Below are 23,243 nucleotides of genomic sequence, written 5' to 3'. Positions count from 1 at the left end.
TGAGGGGGAGTGGAGCAATCAGGGCTGAATTCTGGGTTTATAGGATCCATGTATTCAAAATAATGTGGCAAGTATCTAAAACTAATAACTTTATTGAAATAAATTATAATGTGGGAACCCAACAAAGGGGTTAACAGGTACTGCACATATACTTAATTCTGAAGTGAGATGAGTATTTAGGAGGAATAACATATGTCATCAAAATGGATGGATAGGCTGTAAACACCCAGCGGACACATGAGACCTTGGGTCAAATTCATCCCTGGTGTAACTCCACTGGCTGCATGATGAATTTGGTCCATTGTGTTTAGGAGGCAGGATCATTGCATTTGAGTGGTTTTTCTATTGTATTGCAAAACACCTACAAACAAAGAGGGCAACCCACTTCCCAGGCTCCCAGAACCATATGGCCAAAGCATGCTCAGCATTTAGAAGAACTAGAGAAAACATCATATGCTGCAGAAGGGATGGTTTAAGATTAAAAGCTTCTACAATTGAGAACCATTTGGAATAGCCTTTGGGAGAAGCACAAAGAGAATACTGTCTGGCTGGAAAACTGAGAAAGTTCTGATGTCTGCAGTACTATGAGTAGCTGCACTTGGAATAAGTATCAAATCACAGATGGAAAAGACCTACAAGAAGCATCTTGCTCCAATGCAGGACTGCTATTGCTTTTGCCATCTAATACCTCTACACAGGTGTGCACGTATTGGTCGATAAATTAGACTAAAATATATTATTCTGGTGTATGAGAGCATTCATTTCTCTTACCAAGCAAATCTCCTCCTGGAGTCCGAATACATTTTCTTGTCCAATCAGAAACTGTCACAATACCTTTTGCGCCCTCACCTTCCCCCATTGGCCAAACTATACACACACAAAAATATAAAAAAAATATATGCCCTTGAGGCTACACAATCTTTTTGAAAGTCTAAGAATGATGCAGCCTTACTGCTGTGCAAAGCAAACCCGACTGGTCTTTATATTTTACTTTACTGGGGCTCCTATTTCTTTCCTTCCTGAGAAGTCATGACATGGGAACATGTTTGTAAGGCTAGATACACACATGGACCAAATTCTGCTGTGAAGTAATGAGATAAATAGTGGTGTAAGTTATATATCTGATGGGATGATCACAAAATGGGTACAAGTGATAAAGTAGTATGATTTGTGCTGATTTGGTTGTAGAGGTACAAAAGAGGAGGTTACTGTAACTGGAAGTTCTTCGAGATGTGTGGTCCTTATGTGTATTCCAAACATGTGTGTGCATGCGCACCATGCACTGGAGCCGGAAGATCTCTGTAGCAGTATCTGTCGTATCGCATGTGCACCGCACATTGCATCATGTTGCCGGTGAGGTTATATGAGGCTGTGCAGGATGACGCCCCCTCTTTCACCCTCTCACCACCAAGCAGTGGACTACAGCAGAGGAGATGGAGTAGTGGGTGGTGAGGGTATGCACGGAACACCATGTGTCTGCCTGGAAGATGTCATGCCAGTATACATCTACAAGGAAGACGGAGATGGCCATCTGCGCCCATGTTGAGTGTGCCATAATCTGGTCAGACGGCGGGATGTTAGCACGTAGCACGCTTGGATGCAGGCAGAGACCCACTTTGAGATACACTGGGAAGAGAGGGCTTGAACCCAGAATCTGTCCACAATGTCCAGAAGTGGCATAGGCTCTGTCGAGGTAGAATGCAAGTGCAAGGCAGACACCAAGCGAGTGTAGGGTTCTGTCCACAGAAACAGCATGTGGCTTAGGATGGAAGATCAGGAGGTGAATAGACTGGTTGAGGTGGAAGTCTGAGACCACCTTTGGGAGAAATTTGGGGTGAAGGCATAAGGAAACCTTGTCCCTGTGGAAGACTGTATAAGGGGAACTGGCCATCATGGCGGCCAGTTCGCTGACCTGCCGAACAGAAGTGATAGCCACAAGGAAAATGACCTTCATGGAAAGGTGGGAGAGGGAGCACATGGACAAGGCTTCAAAGGGGGGTCTGGTGAGAGCGGAAAGCATAAGATTGAGGTTCCAGGAGGGTGTGGGCACAAGCATTGGCAGGAAGGTTTTCAGCAGCTCCTTCAGGAAGCAGGTAGTGGTGGGATGAGGCAAGTGCTGATAGTAGTGAAAGGCGATGATGCCAAGTCCAGGAGGTGAAATGCGTCCATTTTGCTGTGTAGCATGCTCTGGTGGAGGTGCATCTACTGCATGTAAGGATGAGTCCCACCAGTGTCAAACAGGCGTTGTCTGCACGCAGGCCCCATCCAAAAACCAGGCAGTGAGGCGAAGGGGGCTGGGATTCGGGGGGTGGATTTTGCCCCGGTCCTGGGTGAGGAGATCCAGGAGCAGGCGGAGGTGGAGCGGGGGGCAGGTGGCGAGCCAGAGGGTGGCCCTTGAGTCCTTCAGCCTGTGAAGCCTTGTGCCTGTCTGCTCCGAGAACTGTGAGGAGCCTTCAAAAGGGAAATCCTGGATAGACTGCTGGACCTCGTGAGGAAGTCCTGAGAACTGGAGCCAAGAGCAATGCCTCATGGTGACAGCTGAGGCCATTGTCCTGGCTGCCATGTTGGCTGCATCCAGAGCCACCTGGAGATTGGTCCTGGCCACATTCTCACCCTTCTCCAAAAGGGCAGTGAATTCCTGCCTTGAATCTTGAGGCAGAGAGTCTTTAAACTTGGCCAGGGAGTCCCACCGATTGTAATTGTATCTCCCCAGCAAAGCTTGCTGGTTAGAGACACGCAGTTGAAGGCTACCCATTCAATAAACCTCTCTCCCAAACAGGTTCAGTTTTTTGCCTCTCTTTGTTTAGGGGTAGCACTCGTCTGGCCTTGCCTATCCCTCTTGTTGGCTGCTAACGCAACCAGGGAACCCGGGTGTGTGCGCGAGTACAGGTACTCAAACCCGCTTGCTGGCACATAATATTTCTTCTCTGTCCTCTGAGGGGGAGGGGGACAGAGAAGAAGGAGTTTGCCAGAGGGCCTTGACCAGACCCATTGCAGACTCATTAATGGTAAGGCCACTGTGGAGGGAGCTGCCACAGCCAGAATGTCAATAAGGCTGTGGGATATTTCCTTAAGATCCTCAATCTCCAGCCCCAGGTTAGGTGCTATCCTCTTCAAAAGGTCCTGTTGGGCCCTGAAGTCAACAGATACAACCTATGGAAGCAAGCTACTGGACCTTGAGACAGCCTTGTCTTTAACACTGTGGAACTCCTTGACAGAGGATGTTGTGAAGGCCAAGACTATAACAGAGTTCAAAAAAGAACTAGATAAGTTCCTGGAGGATAGGTCCATCAATGGCTATTAGCCAGGATGGACAGGAATGGTGTCCCTAGCCTTTGTTTGCCAGAAGTTGGGAAAGGGCGACAAGGGATGGATCACTTGATGATTCCCTGTTCTGTTCATTCCCTCTAGGGCACCTGGCATTGGTCACTGTCAGAGGACAGGATACTGGGCTAGATGGACCTTTGGTCTGACCCAGTATGGCCGTTCTTATGTTCCTATGAGGAGGAGGAGGAGGAGGCTTGCACCGAAGGAGGGGCTCCTTCCTCTTTCTCAGCCTCAATGCCGTCCATGGGAACCACATCTTGGATGTTGGTACTGGGGTCAGTACCAGAGTCGGGGTCCAGTGCCGAGTAGGAAGGGATTGTAGCCCACCTCTCTGAAATCACCGAGTATGATCGATGGGAGGGAGAACATAAGAACGGCCGTACTGGGTCAGACCAAAGGTCCATCTAGCCCAGTATCCTGTCTACCGACAGTGGCCAATGCCAGGTGCCCCAGAGGGAGTGGACCAACAGGTAATGATCAAGTGATCTCTCTCCTGCCATCCATCTCCATCCTCTGACAAACAGAGGCTAAGGACATCCTGTTTGCTTTTTTGACCGCCTCTGCACACTGCGCAGACATCTTCAGAGAACTATCCACGATGACTCCAAGATCTTTTTCCTGACTTGTTGTAGCTAAATTAGCCCCCATCATATTGTATGTATAGTTGAGGTTATTTTTTCCAATGTGCATTACTTTACATTTATCCACATTAAATTTCATTTGCCATTTTGTTGCCCAATCACTTAGTTTTGTGAGATCTTTTTGAAGTTCGTCACAGTCTGCTTTGGTCTTAACTATCTTGAGCAGTTTAGTATCATCTGCAAACTTTGCCACCTCACTGTTTACCCCTTTCTCCAGATCATTTATAAATAAGTTGAATAGGATTGGCCCGAGGACTGACCCTTGGGGAACACCACTAGTTACCCCTCTCCATTCTGAGAATGTACCATTAATTCCTACCCTTTGTTCCCGGTCTTTTAACCAGTTCTCAATCCATGAAAGGACCTTCCCTTTTATCCCATAACAACTTAATTTACGTAAGAGCCTTTGGTGAGGGACCTTGTCAAAGGCTTTCTGGAAATCTAAGTACACTATGTCCACTGGATCCCCCTTGTCAACATGTTTGGTGACCCCTTCAAAGAACTCTAATAGATTAGTAAGACACGATTTCCCTTTACAGAAACCATGTTGACTATTGCTCAACAGTTTATGTTTTTCTATGCGTCTGACAATTTTATTCTTAACTATTGTTTCGACTAATTTGCCCGGTACCGACGTTAGACTTACCGGTCTGTAATTGCCGGGATCACTTCTAGAGCCCTTTTTAAATATTGGCGTTACATTAGCTAACTTCCAGTCATTGGGTACAGAAGCCGATTTAAAGGACAGGTTAGTTAGTTAATAGTTCCGCAACTTCACATTTGAGTTCTTTCAGAACTCTTGGGTGAATGCCATCTGGTCCCGATAACTTGTTAATGTTAAGTTTATCAATTAATTCCAAAACCTCCTCTAGTGACACTTCAATCTGTGACAGTTCCTCAGATTTGTCACCTACAAAAGCTGGAGGACCTGGTACTGGGGGAAACCCACAAGGGTTCCAGTATGGCCACTGCATAGGCCACTGAATCATTGGCCAGGTGCCTGCTGAGGTCTCATGGCGCATAGGCTGGGTACCAGTAGTGACTTTTAAGCTGCACATAGGTTTCCCCTTCGGATTCTGATGAAGAGTCCTCCCTTGGTGACCACACTGGAGTGATACCCCTCTCTGCCTCCATACAGTGCCGAGGATCTGGGGACTCGCGGTGGCCTGGAGATAGCCGTGATGACAGGATTGGTCTCAGTTTGCTCCTAGAGGGTGCTGGGGGTGCCTGGTACCAGGAAGGAGTTTGATGCTTCCTGATCCTTCCTGCTCCTAGTCATCGGAGCCAGCAGCTATCCCATTGGAGTCAGGGAGACCAGGAATGATAGTAAATCCCCATGCATCTGACGAAGTGGGCATTCACCCACGAAAGCTTATGCTCCAATACATCTGTTAGTCTTAAAGGTGCCACAGGACTCTCTGTTGCTTTTTACAGATCCAGACTAACACGGCTACCCCTCTGATAGTAAATCCCTGGCCACTGCAAAGGCCTCCAGGGTCGATGGAACAGTCAGACCGCTGGTACCACGGTGGCTTCTGGGTGTTGGCAGAGGGTCCTGCACCAGACTCAACACTCTGGGCAGAGTTGATAGTGCCAACATGGGATCGGGGGTGGAGGAGTGGCCCAGCATAGGTCGCACTGTGCTGCCTTCCCCAGGCTTGTCCTTTTTCTGCACCATCGAGCGCCCTCTGTCAGTGCGCTGCTTTTTGTGCTTCTCCTTGACACTGGAGATGGTGAATAGTGCCAGGAAAAGTGTGGTGCCAGAGGAGGGCTTCGTATCGAAGCCAAAGTGCTTGGTACACAATTGGAGCGACTTGGCTCTGAGGCTGGTCTGAGAACGGCTTCCATTAGGATAGCCTTCAGCCTTATTTCTCTGTCCTTTTTGGTGTAGGGTCTAAAGTCCCAACAAATCTGGCACTTGACCCTCACATGAGTTTCCCCCAAGTACTTCAAAGCAGCTGGAGTGCAGGTCACTCATGGGCATACATTTTCCACAGGAGGCACAAGGTTTGAAGCCAGGGACAGGGGCATGCCTGGCCTCTCGGGCGAAAGGAGTCCCTCAACGATAGGGACTATCTATCTACGCTGACTATTTACACTAACACTAATTACAAAATCTATGTACACTAAAAATTATTTATAATGGGAGTAATACTGTGCTACCTCCTAGGAGTGTTCCGAAGATAAAATATTACAATGATGAGCAACATAAAATATCCCATGAGGAACCTGATTTTTGTGTTCAGTGCAAGGTTTGGATGGTGTGCAGTAAATAAGGCTTAAGACTAGACACTGAATGATGAGCATACAAAGAAATATTGAATAATGACCCTTTCAGTGAGGAACATCCAACCTGTGCACTGAATGAGGGGTTCTGTGATAGCATGTAATCATGTAATTAAAAACTATATCATATAATGCACACACACACGAGGGGTGTGATGGGGTCCCCAGGGTGCAACCTGGACTGTGGAACTGCTGAGCCCTCCAAAACCAACCCGACTGAGTATTCCTCACACTGCGATGCTGATGTCAAGCTACAAACCTCTGATAGGCACTGCACTTACACAGACATCCACAGGCAGGGACACTCCCAACAGTGTTACATGAATGATCACCCAGCCACTCGTGAACCATCAATAGGGAGGCTCCAGCCAATTCCCCCCAGCTCCCTCGTCTTGCACCCCAGAACTGTACCATCTTGCACCGGTCAGAAGCTGGGCCAGTGTCAGTTCATTACCTAGTTCGCCACTCCAACAGAAAGGTAGTGGACGTGCAACAGCTCTTGTTAACCTGAGCTGAGATTTCCCAAGCTCTTCAAACAAAACACACTGTTTTAGGTAAAATATAAACCAGATTTATTAACTACAGAAAGACAGATGTTAAGTGATTATAGGTGGTAGGCATAAAGGCCAGAGATAGTTACCTTAAGAAAATAAAAAGTAAAGATGCTTTCTAAATCCTAAGCTTTTAGTCTGAGCAAGAGTTGAATCAAACAGCTTTTCTCACCCTGACAGATGGTAGAAGCAGATTACAGTTCCTCAATACACAGACTGGACCCTTTTCCAGCCTGGGACCAAACTCCCTCAGTTCAAAGTCTTTGTCCTCCAGATGTTGAGTTGGGGGAGGGGGGAAGGGAGAAGAGGCCAAGTGATGATGTCACTTCCCCTCTTTTATACTTTGTTCCAACTTGTTGGAAAGATCTTTGACGTGATGTGGGGATCAGGCCGTCCCCACTGGTCTGATCCTTCCTTGGATCTTTCCTTTTCCCACTGCTTCCCCTCTTCCAGAGCCTCTCACTGCTCCATGCGCTGCCCCCGCCCCGAGCGTCCTGCCCCAGCCCTGAGCTCCCTCCCGCACCCAAACTCCCTCCCTGGAGCCTGCACCCCACACCTCCTTCTGCACCCCAACCCCCTGCCCCAGCCCTGATCCCTCTCCCACTCTCTGAACCCCTTGGCCCCAGACCGGAGCCCCCTCATTCCCCCAAGCCCTTCATTCCCAGCCCCACCCCAGAGCCCACACCCCCAGCTGGAGCCCTCACCTGCTCCCACACCCCAACCCCCTGTCCCTGCCCAGAGCCCCCTCCTGCACCCTGAACTCCTCATTTCTGGCCCCATCCCAGAGCCAGCACCTCCAGCCAGAGCCCTCACCCCCTCCTGCACCCTAGCCCCCTTCCCCAGCCCAGTGAAAATCAATCAGGGTGGGGGAGAGCAAGCGACAGAGGAAGGGGGTGGGGTCTCAGAAAAGGGGCGGAGCAGGGGGAGGGGTAAGGGTGTTCGATTTCGTGCCATTAGAAAGTTGGCAACCCTACCTTGAACCCTGGTCTCTCATGTGAGTGGCCGAACCACTGGTCTATTCTGGAGCAGGTCTCTCTCAATGTCTCTTGTTTAAGCTGTTCCACTTTGTATAAAAACACTTACATAGGCACTGGGCTAGAGATACAATGACTAGTCTATAGTCTAGTGGCTAGCACACTCTCCTGGGAGACCTAAGTTCCAGTTCCTGCTTCAATTAATATTTAAGTGTTTTATACAAAGTGGAATAGTTTCAGCGGGAGAGAGTGGGCTCCACTTGAGAATATTCATAGCCCAGCAGTTAGGGCATCTCACCTGTGAGGTAGGAGACCTGGGTTCAAGTCCCTGCTCAAGTCAGGCAGAGTAGGTATTTGAAATGGGACCTTCCACATTGCAGGTGAGTGCTCTAACCCCTGGGCTAGCGATTGGGTAGAAGGGAAGCATAGTCACCTCTCTCCACTCAACGTGAGTAGGGCCTGATCCAGTAATTATACTCTAAGGGGGCCTCTGAAAATGCCATTAGATTGGGCACTGCAGGCGAGATAGGTGGGAGAATGCCCAGGTTGAGGATCCCACTGGCTTAGGCATGAGGTAGGTGCTACAAAGCTGAATGGCCTCAGGACTTAGGTGATGGTATGTATGTACACCAGCAGAAATCCAGGTGCCTGGGGGACTTTACCAGTGGAAACAGGTGCCTACAGGGTTAGGCAAAAACAAAGCAGGGGTTCTGAGGATCTAAATTTTGAACTTAGGTCCTTAAATCCCTTTGTGGATCTAGCCCTGTGTGTCTAAGGTTAGCCACTCAGAAATCAAAGCACCCCAAATTAGAGGCCAATTCTGAAAATACAGGTCTTAATTTTGCTGTTTCTTTCTGTCTCCATCTATAAAATGGGGAAATATTTTCGCAATTACCAACAGTATTGTGGGAATTAATTAGCTAATATTTGTAGGTTGCTTTGAATACATATGTGAAAAACTTTGCACAACAACTCCGACCATGCAATCAGGCTCTGCCCCCCACTTACAATGAAAATATTATCAAATATTACCATTACTACTTCTACCAGGGAAATTTCTTTCATTACTCAGTCTTCTGAGTTCCCTTTTTCTTCCAAAAAAGACTCAATGAAAACAGCCTAGTAGTACAAACACTCATTGCCTCAACTCTTCTATTTTCATCAAAAGATTTAAACTCAGCAATGTAATTTTCACAGTGTTCTGTGATTACAACACAGACAAATGCTGAACACTAAACCCTGTCAGAGCTCAAAGCCATCGCAGGAGACTACTCAGCAGCAGAACATCATAGATGGCTACCCTCTAGGGAAGGCCACGCAAATGAATTCCAATCTAATAACATATACTATTGGGGTTTCTGTACCTGCTAAGATATTTAATATTGTTTCCTTGCCTCTCTGTGCAGCTCTGCTTAATGAAGAGCTGCCGTACCAAGTGGAGGCAACCTCTGGCTATTTAATTCCCACTGCTTAAGCATGATCACAGGTGTAACATCACAGCTCCTATTCTTCAGTGTCTCCTATAATCAAGGGGTCAGGGAGGCCTGTTTCCTCATTATCTCCTATCACTTTATAAAAAGCTATCAGGCTCAATTTGGGGGGAAATCTGCATAATTAAAAAGCATTTCTATTTTTAAATAGGGGAGAATCCTGCCTGTTTGTCTGCAGCCATGACATTTTCTATCTATCTTTTAAATACCATGCTCATCACTATAGTACAGATTTTGAGAACCAAGATAGTTCCATTGCTGGGGGGCATTCAAGACACGGAGAGTCCATGAAAAGGGTATGCATCCCTGGGGCACTGAACAGGGGCTCTTTCTGTCTTCTGACTGCAGGATTTGGGGTTCGTAGAGGGGAGAAGTAAAATCCAAGACTACACTGATCCGCCAGTCACTCACACAGTCCTGCAGAGTGTGGGAGGAGCGGGGCATAGCTATGGTAGCTTCAACAGCTGCAGCAACCACAGAGAAGCCATTAGAGGGGAAATACTCCTTGCACTCAGCCCTTGTGGGATATTCCCAGTATGCAGCCCTGCTTCCCAATAATTGCTCCATAACAGATAACTCACAACTGTGTTTGAATAAACAGGCGACTTACAGCAGACAGCTCAGCTCCTCTTAAATATTAACCTGTAAGTTTCCTTCTTTTACATTTCCTGCATGTGCTGTAAGCCTGAAAGGGATAAATGGCAGGAGAAGACGAAGAGTTACACCAGCTGCACACCAACTTCTCACTGGAGAAAATCCTGACATTTCTTACCTGCAACAGATGACTGCCTTACAGGACAGTGCTAGGTCCAGGAAGCACTGCCGGACTTCAAACGAGAGAGCATACTTCAGAGTCTGGCCATCAATAATGAGAGCTATATCATTTTCTTTCCCCAGTGAATCTCCCAGGTTTGTACAGTGATGGGTCAGGGTTGCTCTTGTTGCCTAAAGTACAAACACACAGACAAAAAAGAAAGAAATGTTTCTTTCCACTGTACTCCAACCGTCTCTCTAAACTGACGTTAGCATCCTTGACACATTCTCAGATTCAAAGGTGGGTTAGAATAAAGGGGCCTGGTGCTTCCATGGCTTTTGCCACTGCTTCCCCCTCAAAATATTATGGATTTTTTGAATTTCCTTCCCAGTGCCTACTCCAAAAACACTTACATTTGGAAAATGCTTTGAGATCTACTGTTGAAAAGAGCTACATATTATTATTGTTTCACCATCCTCCCAAATGACTCAATCTTCAGCTCTCAACCTTTTCCTCAGACTTTTAAGGTAGGAATCGCAAAAGTGCTTACACTGGCCTCTCTTCCCATTCAAGTCAGAGTTTTACCATTGACTTCAATGGAAGCAGAGTTAGGCCAGTACTGAACATTTCTGAAAACGTTAGTTTCTCAGGACCAAATTTTCAAATATGTGCATGTAAGTTGTGTGTATTCTTTTGTGTGTGCAAAAGTGCACGCATAGTTTTAAAATGAGGCCCTCACTGACTCACTCCTGGTTCAGGCTCTCTCAGGCCATCAGACTTGGATAACAAAGACTTTAATTAACCCCTACTCAAGCATGGTACTTTGATAAAGAAGATGCTCAGTAACTGACCGCTTATTAATCTACTACTAGATTCACAGTTCTCTTCTGTTTTTTTTTGAAAATCGATGGGGTTATGAATTGAAATTCAGAGCATGTTGTTTCACCAGATTTACTCTAACAAAACAGCTCTCCAAAAGTGTGTCTACATTATCTACTGGTTTGTTCAAGTTTTGGGGAGGGGCTTTTCTGACATATTTGTAAAGTAAAGGAACAAAAATTGCCCATGGATCCTGGAAATCTGTGGGGGAAGGACTCTTCAGAGACTGAGGCAGTCCCCTGGAATGGTGCTTGCCTACATGCTTCTCCTTTAGAAGCAAAGCTGATTTACCCCCTGCTTCCTGGTAGAATGGCTCAGCATATATTTGGTCTATCCAGGTTCCCAGCTGAGAACACAGATGGCAAAGCTGAGTGCCTGACTATGCAGCATGGACTACATTGTTATTGCTTTTTTTGAGGATAGGATGGGGCTTCCCTTGCAGCCTGTAGCCTAGAAGGAAGGACTTAGAGTTGCCAACTCTCACGATTTTGTTGTGAATCTCATGATAATTATTCTTTTCCTTAAAGTCCCAGCTCCTGGAGTCAAGTGAATATGTGAAGATTTCAGTCTTCATCGTTCAAGAAAAAGTAAGTTTCTAGCCTTTGTGTCTGTGGAGAAAGCTTCCAAATGTGATCCCAGTGCACCCTAAAGGCTCAAAAAGCATATGGCAAATAAAAAGAAAACCAAATCTATTATCTGTACATAATCTCATGATTTTAAAGTTAATCTCATTATTTTTGGTGAGCCTGACTCATGATTTTTGAACATTTGGGGTTGGCAGTACTGATGGTTTGCTGCCTCTATTGCCTCCAGGGGGATTTCTAGCACCAACTGCATCTCACATTTTCTGTAAGCAATGTCCATTCTGGTATGATCTCCAATACACAGTGTTGCAAAACAAAGTATCCTTTTTTGCTCATCCCAGAGCTATGAAACTTTAAAAACTGGTGCCAACTTAACTGTCAAATATGTGTCTCAGTGCTTAGATGTGCTTCCTTTCTTTGTATGCTGGTCTACAGTAAAAGGTACCGTTTCTCTCTATCTAATATGAACAATACTGGAGCAGGATTACATCTGTCAAATGAAAATACTATATTTATGTCTCATTGTAATCCATTCATTGTTTTATGAACCCACATTTCTCCAGGGAGAGCTACAAATCCACAAGCAGTTGCTGAGTGCTGCATTTTCAATTTCCATCTCTGATTTAACAGACAGATGTAAAAAAATAAATGTAACCAAACTGCTCCCTACAGACTACACATCTGTTGGTACTGAAGAACACAAATTACTCCAGTTAAGTTCAGCATTAACATACAGTCAGGATTTCCCCTACACATTCACCTTATGGGATAATATGGCTTTGTGGTTGGGGTTAATCAAAACATATGGAGACCAGAACATCCACACCTTTTGGAAGATGGAGACATACCAGCAGACCAATTTTCTACAATAGGAGGTAAAATCAGTAAGACTCCATCTACGCTACAAATTCAACTGAGGGTATGTCTACACTGCAATCAGATGTGTGACTGTAGCACATGTAGACATATGCAAGCTAGCTTTGGTCTAGCTACCTCAGATAATAGCAGAGAAGCCACAGCAGCACGGGCATCAGCATTGGCTGGACACTTGAGTACCTACCCAGGTTCCTGGGCTGGCTTGCATAAACTGTACTACTGCCTATGCAGTGTGCTGCCACAGCTTCACTGTTATTATTATTCAAGCTAGCTAGATCGAAGCAGCTCGGGTATGTCTACATGTGCTAGAATTACACCTCTGATTGTAGCGTGAACATACTCTGAGTTAGGGGCCCAGGTACACCATAGAACACCATTGAAATCAATGACTGCTTAAGTGTAAATGAGGGTAGAATTGTCTTCTATCCCTATTATATATGCCCCAATGTTTTCTCATGCATGTTGCCACCAAATAAATAAAAAAACATTGACACAAGTATGAGGGGGTTTTATGTATTACGGATTCTTCACTTCCTGTCCTAAACTGTTGCTAAGCTTCTGTGCACCGTGAAAACAGTTGACAAGCTTCACCCTAGAGGCTGGTGTGTTTTAGAGATGAATTAAGAGATTCATGTGTATAATTTATACATCAGTTCGTTGTAGAATGCTGAGAGATCCTCTTGGATGAAAGGTGAAGAATAAATGTAAGACAGTCATCATTACATGCATACAGTATACACATATTGGCAACCACTATGATTTTCTGTGGGATTGCTGAGATTTTCAAGTTCCCAGCTAGACAAATAGATTGCAAATGTAAATTTCTTCAATATTCTGAAATATCATATAAATCATTTTCTATAGAGATTTCACTTTCCAACTGAAAGCCATTCTGTATATATGTAAACACATTCATTCCCACACAGTTTGCCAGACTGCTAACAATCCTGCAAAAGAGGAAAATGCCTGCACTGCACTTTAGAATAGTTTGATGCAAAATGGGGACATCTTCTATTTCACGGATCTTGCCATAGAATCAAATATGCTTGTAATATAGGGTTTTTTTCTTTTAGGGTTAGTGTAGGATTCACATATTTCACTCCTGAGATGCTTAACTGAACAGGACAAAAGTTATTTCCACAGCAATCTAAAACAGAAACAGCCATGCTACCATTACTAATGAAAATCTATTCTGGGGTTTTGTTTTTTAGTTTTGTTGCAACACTAATTTTCAGGACTTTGGCTTTGCCACAATTTACGGCTAAAGCTTGAACCATTTTCCAGGTATGTCTACATATGCTAGAATTACATCTCTGATCATCGGAGCCCTGGGTGCATAGGACCCCAGTAATGAGCGAGTGTTGAGAGAATATGGAATCGGTCAATGCTACACTCGGCTGATGCGGCAACTCATGGTGTCGGACGCCATCACATGGTTGAGGGACCTCTACCTAGAACACATCATCGGACATCGACAATACCAGGAGGGATGAGCTGGAGTGCCGATGAGAAGCGCAGTCAGGAAAGTAACTGAAATACTTCCCTGATGGATTGTATTTTCTAATTGGACAACCTACCCTAAATTCTCAATTACTGAGGGACAATCTTCACTCATTGATATATGTGCTTTCCACAACGAACTCTCTGTATAACTTTTCATGAGTGATGTACCCAAATACTTGGATGCTAATATCTAAACTGTATTGTTAAATTTATTCATCTAAATTTGGGTTACTGGTGATTATGCACTATATGTATCTTATGACTTTTAAAACAAACCTTGTATTTGTGGATAATCTAAGCACTATACTCCGATATACAGACACTCTTTTCTTAACCTGTGTATTGTATAATTTTTTAACATTAGTTTTAATAAAATATTTACACTAAAAAGATTAAATGTAATAGCAATGGGAAAAGTGAGCATTTTGTTTATTTACCTGTGGATCTCTTTATAATTTACAATCTGTTATTTTGAGTTAAAAATGTTTACAAATTAATAGTTTCCATTACAGCACCTTTTGTTCAAAGGTTTCTAAGTACTTTTAAGAATCCATCTGTTACTTCAGAACAGAAAAACGTGCTGTTCATTCCATCTTAAATAAGGTTGGCCTTTTTTAGTCAGAAGAAAATACACCAAGGTTTCAAGTTCTGTACTTTCACCAACTGATTATTTTCATTCACAACACTGAGTGACCTTGATATGACCTTCCATGGAGACAGATAGCAAATACACTATACTTAGTAGCAAGAGAGATATGGATGCTACATACTGTTGCTTGCCGGATGAGTAATGAGAACTGCCTGAAAATTAAGGCAGTATTTTGAGTCATCTCAAGTTCACAAAGTGCCTGCTTAGTTAGCTCCTAAATGTCAGTGATTAGGTCAACAATTTATACAAATAAAAATGACCTGAAGCGTAAACATTTCCAGAAGTCTTGCCAAACTGTACCAGCCAATTTGCTGAGGTAATACTATCAAGGGACAGAGACATCTGTCTCAAATGGTTTCTGAATCTTAACTTAAAGCAATCTGAACCATAATAAAAATTGCAGAGTAATTGCAGTATTAGCACATTTATATTTCTTTTTGTGTACACCTTTAATCGAGTCTGAAAAGTGATGGAGAACAGCATTTCACAGTTCAAGGGCCAAATACATCCCTGCTGTAATGCCACTGAAGTCAGTGGAGTTACACTAAGGGTGAATTTGGTCTTATGTCTTGAATGAACTTCTTGAAGGTTGTTAAAACAGACAGGTAAACATAGTCTGTGACTGCTTGTAACTTACAGGCCCTAGCCTGGTATGTGTTATAAATTCTGTTTAATCATACCATGTAGGATGGACTAGCTTCCCCTACTTCGGTTTATTATTATTATGCACCACGATTAAAAGATGTGATCAACTGGGTTAACAATAGCCCATCCACACACTCAGTAAAACTCAAACAGCACTGGAGCCTAAATATAGCTATTTATAGTAATCGTTACGTTAAAAAGAAATTTAGGTAATCAAAAAATAAATCACCCATTCATCCAGACCACTTTAGCAGTTCTGGACAAATTTTTCAAATTCCTGCTACCTAGCCCTTCTCCCTTAGCCACTGTCTTTAATAATCAGGAATTTATCTCTAGGAAATATCAACATGACTATTCATTGTGAGTAAGAGCTGTGACTACTCAGTTTGGACAGCTATTCCTGGGTCCTGATTTGAAATCATATCAAGAGATATGTAATAATGTAAATAATTTAAAGCTCCCATATTTTCAGTATTTACAAGTCAAACATTTTATGGTGAAATCTGGATCGCCTATCTAGACCTTTAGCCACGTTTGCGGAGTTGACCCAGGAGCAAGCTAGATCAAAGGGTTTAATTTCTAAAACATATGCAATTTTGACTGAAAAGATGTTGATAAGAAAACTCAGATGAAAAGATGGGAGAGAGATTTGAATAAAGAAACTGATAAGGAACAGTGGGTCTCTATCTGGGAAAGGGAATAAACATCTTTAATTTGCGTCACTCATGAAGAATATTCTTATACGTTACTGTATAGATGGCATAGAATACCAGTAAATATCCATCATATTTTTGCTACTAGAGAGGTGCTCTGTTGGAGGGTTTGTGAGGGAAAAGGAACATACTTGCACATGTGGTGGTTGTAACCAGGAATTAGACAGCTTGAGGAAGAAATTATCAAAGCAATTCATCTTATAACAAAATGTCAGCTTCGTAGAGATACCCTGACCTGCTTACTTAATGCTTCAGTAAAGGATCTACATTTTAAACAGAATGACAAATTAATTTCTTTTTACTGTTAGGAGCAAGATTTTGTATTGCATATAATTGGAAAAATGTGACTCTTCCTCCTTGGAATTGTAATATAGTAAAATATGGACTGTCCTTGTAACCAAAAAGCTTTCATACTAAGTATGTACACAACAGAAGTGCCAAAATGAGAATAAAATTCAGAAATGTGGTCACCCTTTTTAGTGTACTCAGAGGAGGAGGGCTCCCCAGCCAGCAAGCCATTATCTTTAGTCAGATTCTTTGAATATTAACCGGATCCTGAATAAGTAATAAGAAATGTATGATAAGAACATAACATAAGAACATGACGCAGTATGTTACAGTTTTATTGTAACTTAGACTTAATAAAAAGTTTAAAAATAAAATACAAGAAAGAAAGATAATTTCTCCTCTCTCTCCTCCCATCCCGTCTCTTCCCCCACCTCCCTCTAAGCTTTCTCTTGCTCCCAAATACAGAATAGGACCTCTTCCACCCACTTGACCCACCTGAAGGGCTGAAACTGATTTCTACTCCCCTAAATGGATGGAGACAACCTCCTGTCCCTGCCCATTGCCTAGTTCTCTGCCAAGAAGTCCTCTCTTCCTGTCCTCTGCTGTCAATTGATGTCACCAGTACCATAGGTGCTGACTCCATGACAGATGCTGTGACTCCTCCTTTATCTCCTTTCCTCTGCTAGCTGGTCAGTGCTCCCTCCCATTTGCTCTTTTCTTCCTCTCCCCCTCTGTGTTGTTAGGAAAGGAGGACCTGAGTACATGGCGGGTATTGACTGGCTAGTAAGTGAAGATGAGGAGACAGACTCAGCCACTAAGCTTAGTCAAACATGGAGAAAACAACAGGGAGTCCAGGGAGTCAAATAAGATGCCTGAAAAGTGGAGCCTCATGCCAAAAGCAACAAATCAGCCAGGCCTAGTATCAGCCACTGAGAGACAGCACCAGGAGTCCTACCCAACATTTCAATCCCTGGCCACAGAGCCTCTTTCCTCCCTTTGTGCAGCAATCCCTGGGGCAAATGTTCAATGAGCCAGTGTCCTATATCACAAGAGGCCATAAATCAGAGACATCTTCTCACCTAAAGAATGCTTCAGGAAACATTTTATGTGGCACATTCTCCAACATCTAATGATAATCCTTAACCCAGCAATTTACACAGCGAAGTGGCACTAATTCTCACAGCAGATAAACACACACCCTGGAAAGTGGTATACTCCTTTGTACACAATTTGTCACTGATGTTTAAAAAAGTACAGGTGATTCCGCTCACATATCCTGTTTTTCTTCTACACTCATCAACCGGAGACCAGTCTTCTACTTTTGCTTAATGCTTTAAAAGGGCCAATTTTACAAAGCTGAAAACAATTATGAGTCAAATCAGTTGGGAAGAAGAATTTAAACAGCAAAACATGAATGATAATTGGGAATTGTTTAAGTACATTTTACTAGATGCCCAAAATGCTACAATCCTACAACTGAGAAAGAAGGCTGTGCTGTTAAAAATCTCTGATGCGGTTGGAAAGTCACAATCCTTTGCTAGAATTAACTCACTACTGTTAACACGAGGGAGCAGCAAGTAAGAGGAATTGCAAGAAGACATTTGACCTGAAAAAATGAACCTGAACATCCTGAAAGATTTCAGTGCTATCTTTACAGTTCATCCACAAATAGGGATTGGGGGTAAGGGTGGATCTGAAGAGGGAATATATTCAGAGCTCTCCAGCTATCAGTCACTAACCTAGTTTTTCTCCTTCATGAAATTGCCTGCACAGATCCCCACTCTTGGAGATTACCTATCAACCTATCCTAGGAGAACTGAAGATGGGATGCTATAATAAAATGTCCCTGAAATGGGCGCCAGACCTAACATTTAAATTAAGACCTTGATCCACAAAAGAATTTGTGCAGTTTCATTCTAAAGACTGGTCTACACAAATGCTGTAAGTCGACCTAAGTTATGCTACTTCAGTTACATAAGTGATATAACTAAAGTTGATGTAATTTAGGACTTACAGCAGTGTCTACACCATGCTTTGTCAACAGGAGATGCTCTCCTGCCGACTTACCTTCTGCCTCTTGGGGAGGTGGAGTACAGATGTCAGGAGAGCGCTCTGCCATCGACTTAGCTTGTCTTCACCAGAGCTGCTAATCGACACCGCTGCATAGATCGCAGCAGTGCTGAAGAAGTATGGACAAGCCCATAGACTCCTACTGAAGTCGATGGAACAGCACTCAAAAGTAAGTGTTCCCTCCCCCTACAAGGTCCTGATTCAGCAAAGCACTTAAGCACCTGATTTCAATGGGACATAACGAAATTCTTAAGTGTTTTGTTAAATCAGGGCTAAAGTTTCATTGTTTTAAATGTGAGCATAAGAATCCTTTCATGCAGCTCCCTTTGCAGGATCAGGGCCCGAGAGTGTAAAATTAGTAAAGATGTATCTTAAGCTACCAGGAGTGCATCTGTAAGTCTCACACATAGACAAGTTATACATATATGGCTGCGGAAGCGATCTTTGGTGGCATGATCACATAGAAAAGAAGCTTTAAAAATCAAAATCAATCAGACAGAAACAATACCTAAGTTTCAGGTTTTAGTTTCACTGCTGGGAACCTATGTATGTGATTTCAATAATTTCTCCTGTGGACTATTCCCTTCCATAACAAGTCTACCCAGCAGACATTTTTCCACAGTTTTAATTTTCCTACTCCTATTTCTCATTTTAACAAGTGATTTTGCTCAAACTCTTGGTAGACCATTTAGTTGCAATATTGCTCTTAACATTTTATTTACCAAGAAGAAACTTCCTGAGTTTTGTACACTGTGTAAATGTAGTTTCATTCTGCAGATCACCATATGTTGAGGAACACTAGGGCACTGTTATAAATCTTAGCAGCAGAGTATAATTTGTTGACAGGCAGAGAATTAGAATATCCTGAAGCAGAGTTCATGTGTGGTCTTCACTCTAGACCACATCCTGCCGTTCTGTATGAAACCTTGTAATGGCTTGTTTGTATTTTGTCACTTTCTAAAGACTCACAGAAGGACCCTGCCTTACCAGGGTCACACAGTATCTGAAGGATAAAGCAGACACATTAACAACCCATAGGGTTCTACACAGATTATTAAAAAGAAAACGGCATTCCATTTTGGAATTTAGCACTGAAAGGAATGTTATATAAAATTTCACACACAACTCCTCCATGGACCAAATTCAGACTTGATGTAAGTGAGTACAACTCCACTGATTTCAATGGAGTTATACGTACTTACACCAAATCTGAAGTTGGCTCATTACCTATAATTTTAAAAAGTCAAATAATAAAAACGTTAGAAAAAACAATAAAAGTTTAAAAAAAGAAATGATATGGACTTTGTGGCTTGGGAATTTTTAGCAGCATCATTTTGTGTAGCATGAATGACAGTAGAAAAACCTGGTCCTATCTTCACAGAGACTATATTCACATTTCACACGCAGTTTAAGGCTCAGTATTGCCCCAGGTGAAGCAAAAGATCTGGAGAGAAAACCAATATTGAAATAGACTGGTTATGGTGGGTATCAGACAACAAATATTCTTTTTCTAGTTAAGATGGACAAAGAAAACACTGACTGTTGGGATCTGTGGCATACATCAAGCACATTGCTTACTAAAGTTGAGAGCAACTATAGGGTTGCATTTTGGCCACTCCTGCTTTAATATTTTGGATGCCATTATCACATGTTCCTTTTTTTATCTCAATAGAGTTAATGTAAGAGTGATCTTCCAGGATGAACCTCTATAATAGCTATTAAACTTGAGTTCCTAAAGTAAACTGTTTATATCGGTACCTGTTTACAGATCACCTCTATTATAAATCTTGGAAGTGTTGTTCATTTGCTGTAGTAAAAAGATTAAATGGTTTCTAAATTCTAATGCATTTTTCTATCACCAGACAATTCACTCCCAGAACTACTGTCATATTTTGTATGATCATATAAATCACACAGAATCTGCTAGCTCATTGTTCCAAAGGACACTAAACTGCCAATTGGACATATTTTACCAATATGAGGTATTTATTTTTTACTGCATTTGATGTTTCCTTCCTACATCTGGATAGTGTGAACAGTTAAATGTGATACAATTGTTTGAATTTATTGGAAAAGTGAAGTTTATTGGGTTTGTTTTTGTAAGTGAAATGAGTCTTCCACAGAGTGCTGTGAAGAACAGAGGACTTAACTGAAGAACCATATTCAGGGAGACACTTTGCGGCGAGGTTTGAAACTCTTTCCACTGTACCTTAACCATGGTTTAAAGGGTTCACCATCTGTTTAGTGAAGAGCATTTCACTTGAAGCTGTCTAGTTCCTGAGCCCATGGGACCTGTGGACATCTGGCATAACGCAGTGTACAGTAGAGAAGGGATAATGAAAATAACAAAGGAAAGACTAAATAATGTTTAAACCAAAGCTAGCTGAAACAGAATATAAGTATTCAGGGCAGCACCTGTTGAACTGAGGATGCAGGGGAAATATTTCTTGCAATAAACAGCACATGTTCCAATTTCAGCCCAGAAATAACACCTCCACAAAACTGAAGTACAGTTAACTGCAGGCACAAATGACCCTACCTGATTTGCAAGAATAACCAAACCGTCAGATGTCTAAATTCTATAATTCCTGCCTGGCACCTAGAATTTGTTTGTGAAAGCAAAATTGCAAATTCAAAATTGCAGGCAAATTTCTAAAGTGTAGTCTTAATTTTTGATAAATAAAGGGTGGAATTCACATCTCTGCAAAGGCTGAATAATTGCAGGGATTGCAAAGAATAGGCCTCTCCCTCATACCTGAACACACGCCACAAGGTCCATTGGCCAGGCTCTTTTGCTCCCCTTCCAAAGTGTCTTATTACAATCTTCTTATGATCTCTCGCAGAGTAAGCCACCTCAGAGCTTGATTCTCCAAGTGATGGTTCTTGTGCATTTTAGTCTTTCTGCCAAACTCAGGTTCCCTAAAGTCTGTGAGACCCTGTGTAATATGTATGTAACATGTTCTACTGCACTAGTCTTATGTAAGCATTCCTGTTATCTTTCTACTTGATCTGTAAGGTAAGGAAATCCTGTGGCCTTATTTTAACTTTAGAAGTCTGTCTGGACCTGTAAATGAGTTTTAAAACTCTGGTGCTTGAACGTAAAATTATTACCCAACAAACAATACTATCTTTTAAAATATGCAATTTATTATGTTACGTAACATTGAACTTAAAGTGGTGGTTTGCGTCACACTAAATGCAAACTCTCAACAGATAGCAAATTCTACTGATATATTTGCTAGATACCAGGAATAGTGAATCTACCTGTTATTCTATATGCATCACTATGGTATCCAAGATACACCCCCATCTCCCTTTCACCTCGAGGTTCATTTACACACCGTTCACAATCACTCTCCGAAGTTCCTCTCTCCAGTTCCATCCATTCCTTTTCCCTCTGGCTTCCATCCCTTGCACTCCCCTGAAACCACACTTGCCAAAATCTTTAATGGCCTCTTCCTAGCCAAAGCTCAGAACAGTGATCCATTCTCATTCTGTCAGCCACTTTCCACGCAGTTGGCCATGCTCTTCTTGAAATCTTCTCCTCGCTTGGCTTCCGTGACTCTGACCCCTCCTGGTGTCTCTTTCGGAGGCTCCTCCTGGTCTCCTTTCTGTGGTGGTCCCTCGGAGCTCTGTCCTCGGTCCCCTTCTCTTCTCCCTCTGTGCCTTGCCTCTGGGTCATCTCATCCACAAACATTAATTCAACAACCATCACTATACAAATGATTCACAGATCTACACTCCAGACCCATCTTCTTCTGACCAAACTAGAATCTTGGCCTGTCTGACAACTCCTCAGATGTCAAATTCAACAAGGCTAAATAAAGCTCAGTCTTCCCCCACAAGCCTTCCCCTTTACCTCTTTTCTTTATCACAGTGGAGAATTCCACCATCTCAGGCCGATAATGAGGTCCCGTTTTCATCTCGGACTTCTCTCTAGGTCTTCATATCCAGACTATGTCTAAATCTTGCTGATTCTTGCTGATTCTCTGAATATTGTCTTTCCCATCTGTCCAAACAGCAAAAACTCTCTTTCAGGCTCGCATCATCGTGCGTCTTGATTACTGCAACATCCTTTTCTCTGGTCTTGCAATCATTTTCATTCAGAATGCTGATATAATGATCATTTTCCTAGTCCATCTCTGACTATGGCACGCCTCTCTTTCCTTCCCTCCACTTCTCTACCACATCAAACATAAGCTACTTGTCTTCACTTTCAAGACTCTTCACAGCCAGTCTCTCACTATTAAGATGTCAAACTCTGCCTCCAATCAGCCCATGATGCCAGCCGCCATTGTACATTTGTTAAATTTTCAAACAAGCATCTTCATGCTTTCTTTCATGCTGCCTCTCATGCTTAGGAAGAGCTCCCCTAATCATCCGCAAAGCTACCTCATTAGCCTCCTTCAAAACCATTCTTAAAATTCTCCTTTTCATTGATGCCTACGAAAAACTTGACAATGGTAAGACTGCAGCTGTGCCGAGACCACTCCCTGTCATGTTGCCCAGTACTCATTGTTTCTTTGTAATCAGTTCTCAGCCCATATGTATCCATCTGTTCTCTCTTTTTTTTAATACTTAGATTGTGAGCTCTCTGGGGCAGGAACTGTCTTTTTGTTCTGTGTCTATACAGCACCTAACACATTGGGGTCCTGGTCCCTGACGAGGGCTCCTAGGTGCTACAGTAATACAAATAATAACAAATAAAATAAGTATATCTGAATGCCAGTTTATATACAAACAGTACACAAAGGATCTCTATTTCTTTCCCCTTCCATCATCAAGTTAGCTGGAATTTTCCCAGCCATATAAGATACAATCATCACTGTAAATTATTACTGATAATTACTGTGTATTACACTAGCATCCAGAAGCACCAATCAGGATCAGAGCCTCCATTGTGATGGACTCTCTATGAACATGGAACAAAAGACAGTCCCTGCCTCAAAGAGATTAAAGTGGAAAACTTCAGTCCTGGAAAGATTTATGCTGACTAGAGAGAAGTCAGAGATG

At 42.9% G+C, this 23,243-nt stretch overlaps 1 protein-coding gene across 6 annotated transcripts in view; it reads right to left on the bottom strand.

Annotated features, from left to right (window-relative positions):
- The window catches only part of ATP8A2 (ATPase phospholipid transporting 8A2), a 631,188-nt gene that overhangs the window by 327,422 nt on the left and 280,523 nt on the right, over positions 1 to 23,243 (bottom strand). For all 6 annotated transcript variants that reach the window (XM_005286691.4, XM_065581436.1, XM_005286690.4 and 3 more), the window contains one exon: positions 10,042 to 10,214. In XM_005286691.4, the coding sequence (XP_005286748.2) occupies positions 10,042 to 10,214 (173 nt within the window). The remainder of the gene's footprint in view (positions 1 to 10,041; positions 10,215 to 23,243) is intronic.

Source organism: Chrysemys picta, chromosome 1 (genome assembly GCF_011386835.1).
Source record: "Chrysemys picta bellii isolate R12L10 chromosome 1, ASM1138683v2, whole genome shotgun sequence".
NCBI lineage: Eukaryota > Metazoa > Chordata > Testudines > Emydidae > Chrysemys > Chrysemys picta.
This window is presented reverse-complemented; position numbering and strand designations above follow the sequence as displayed.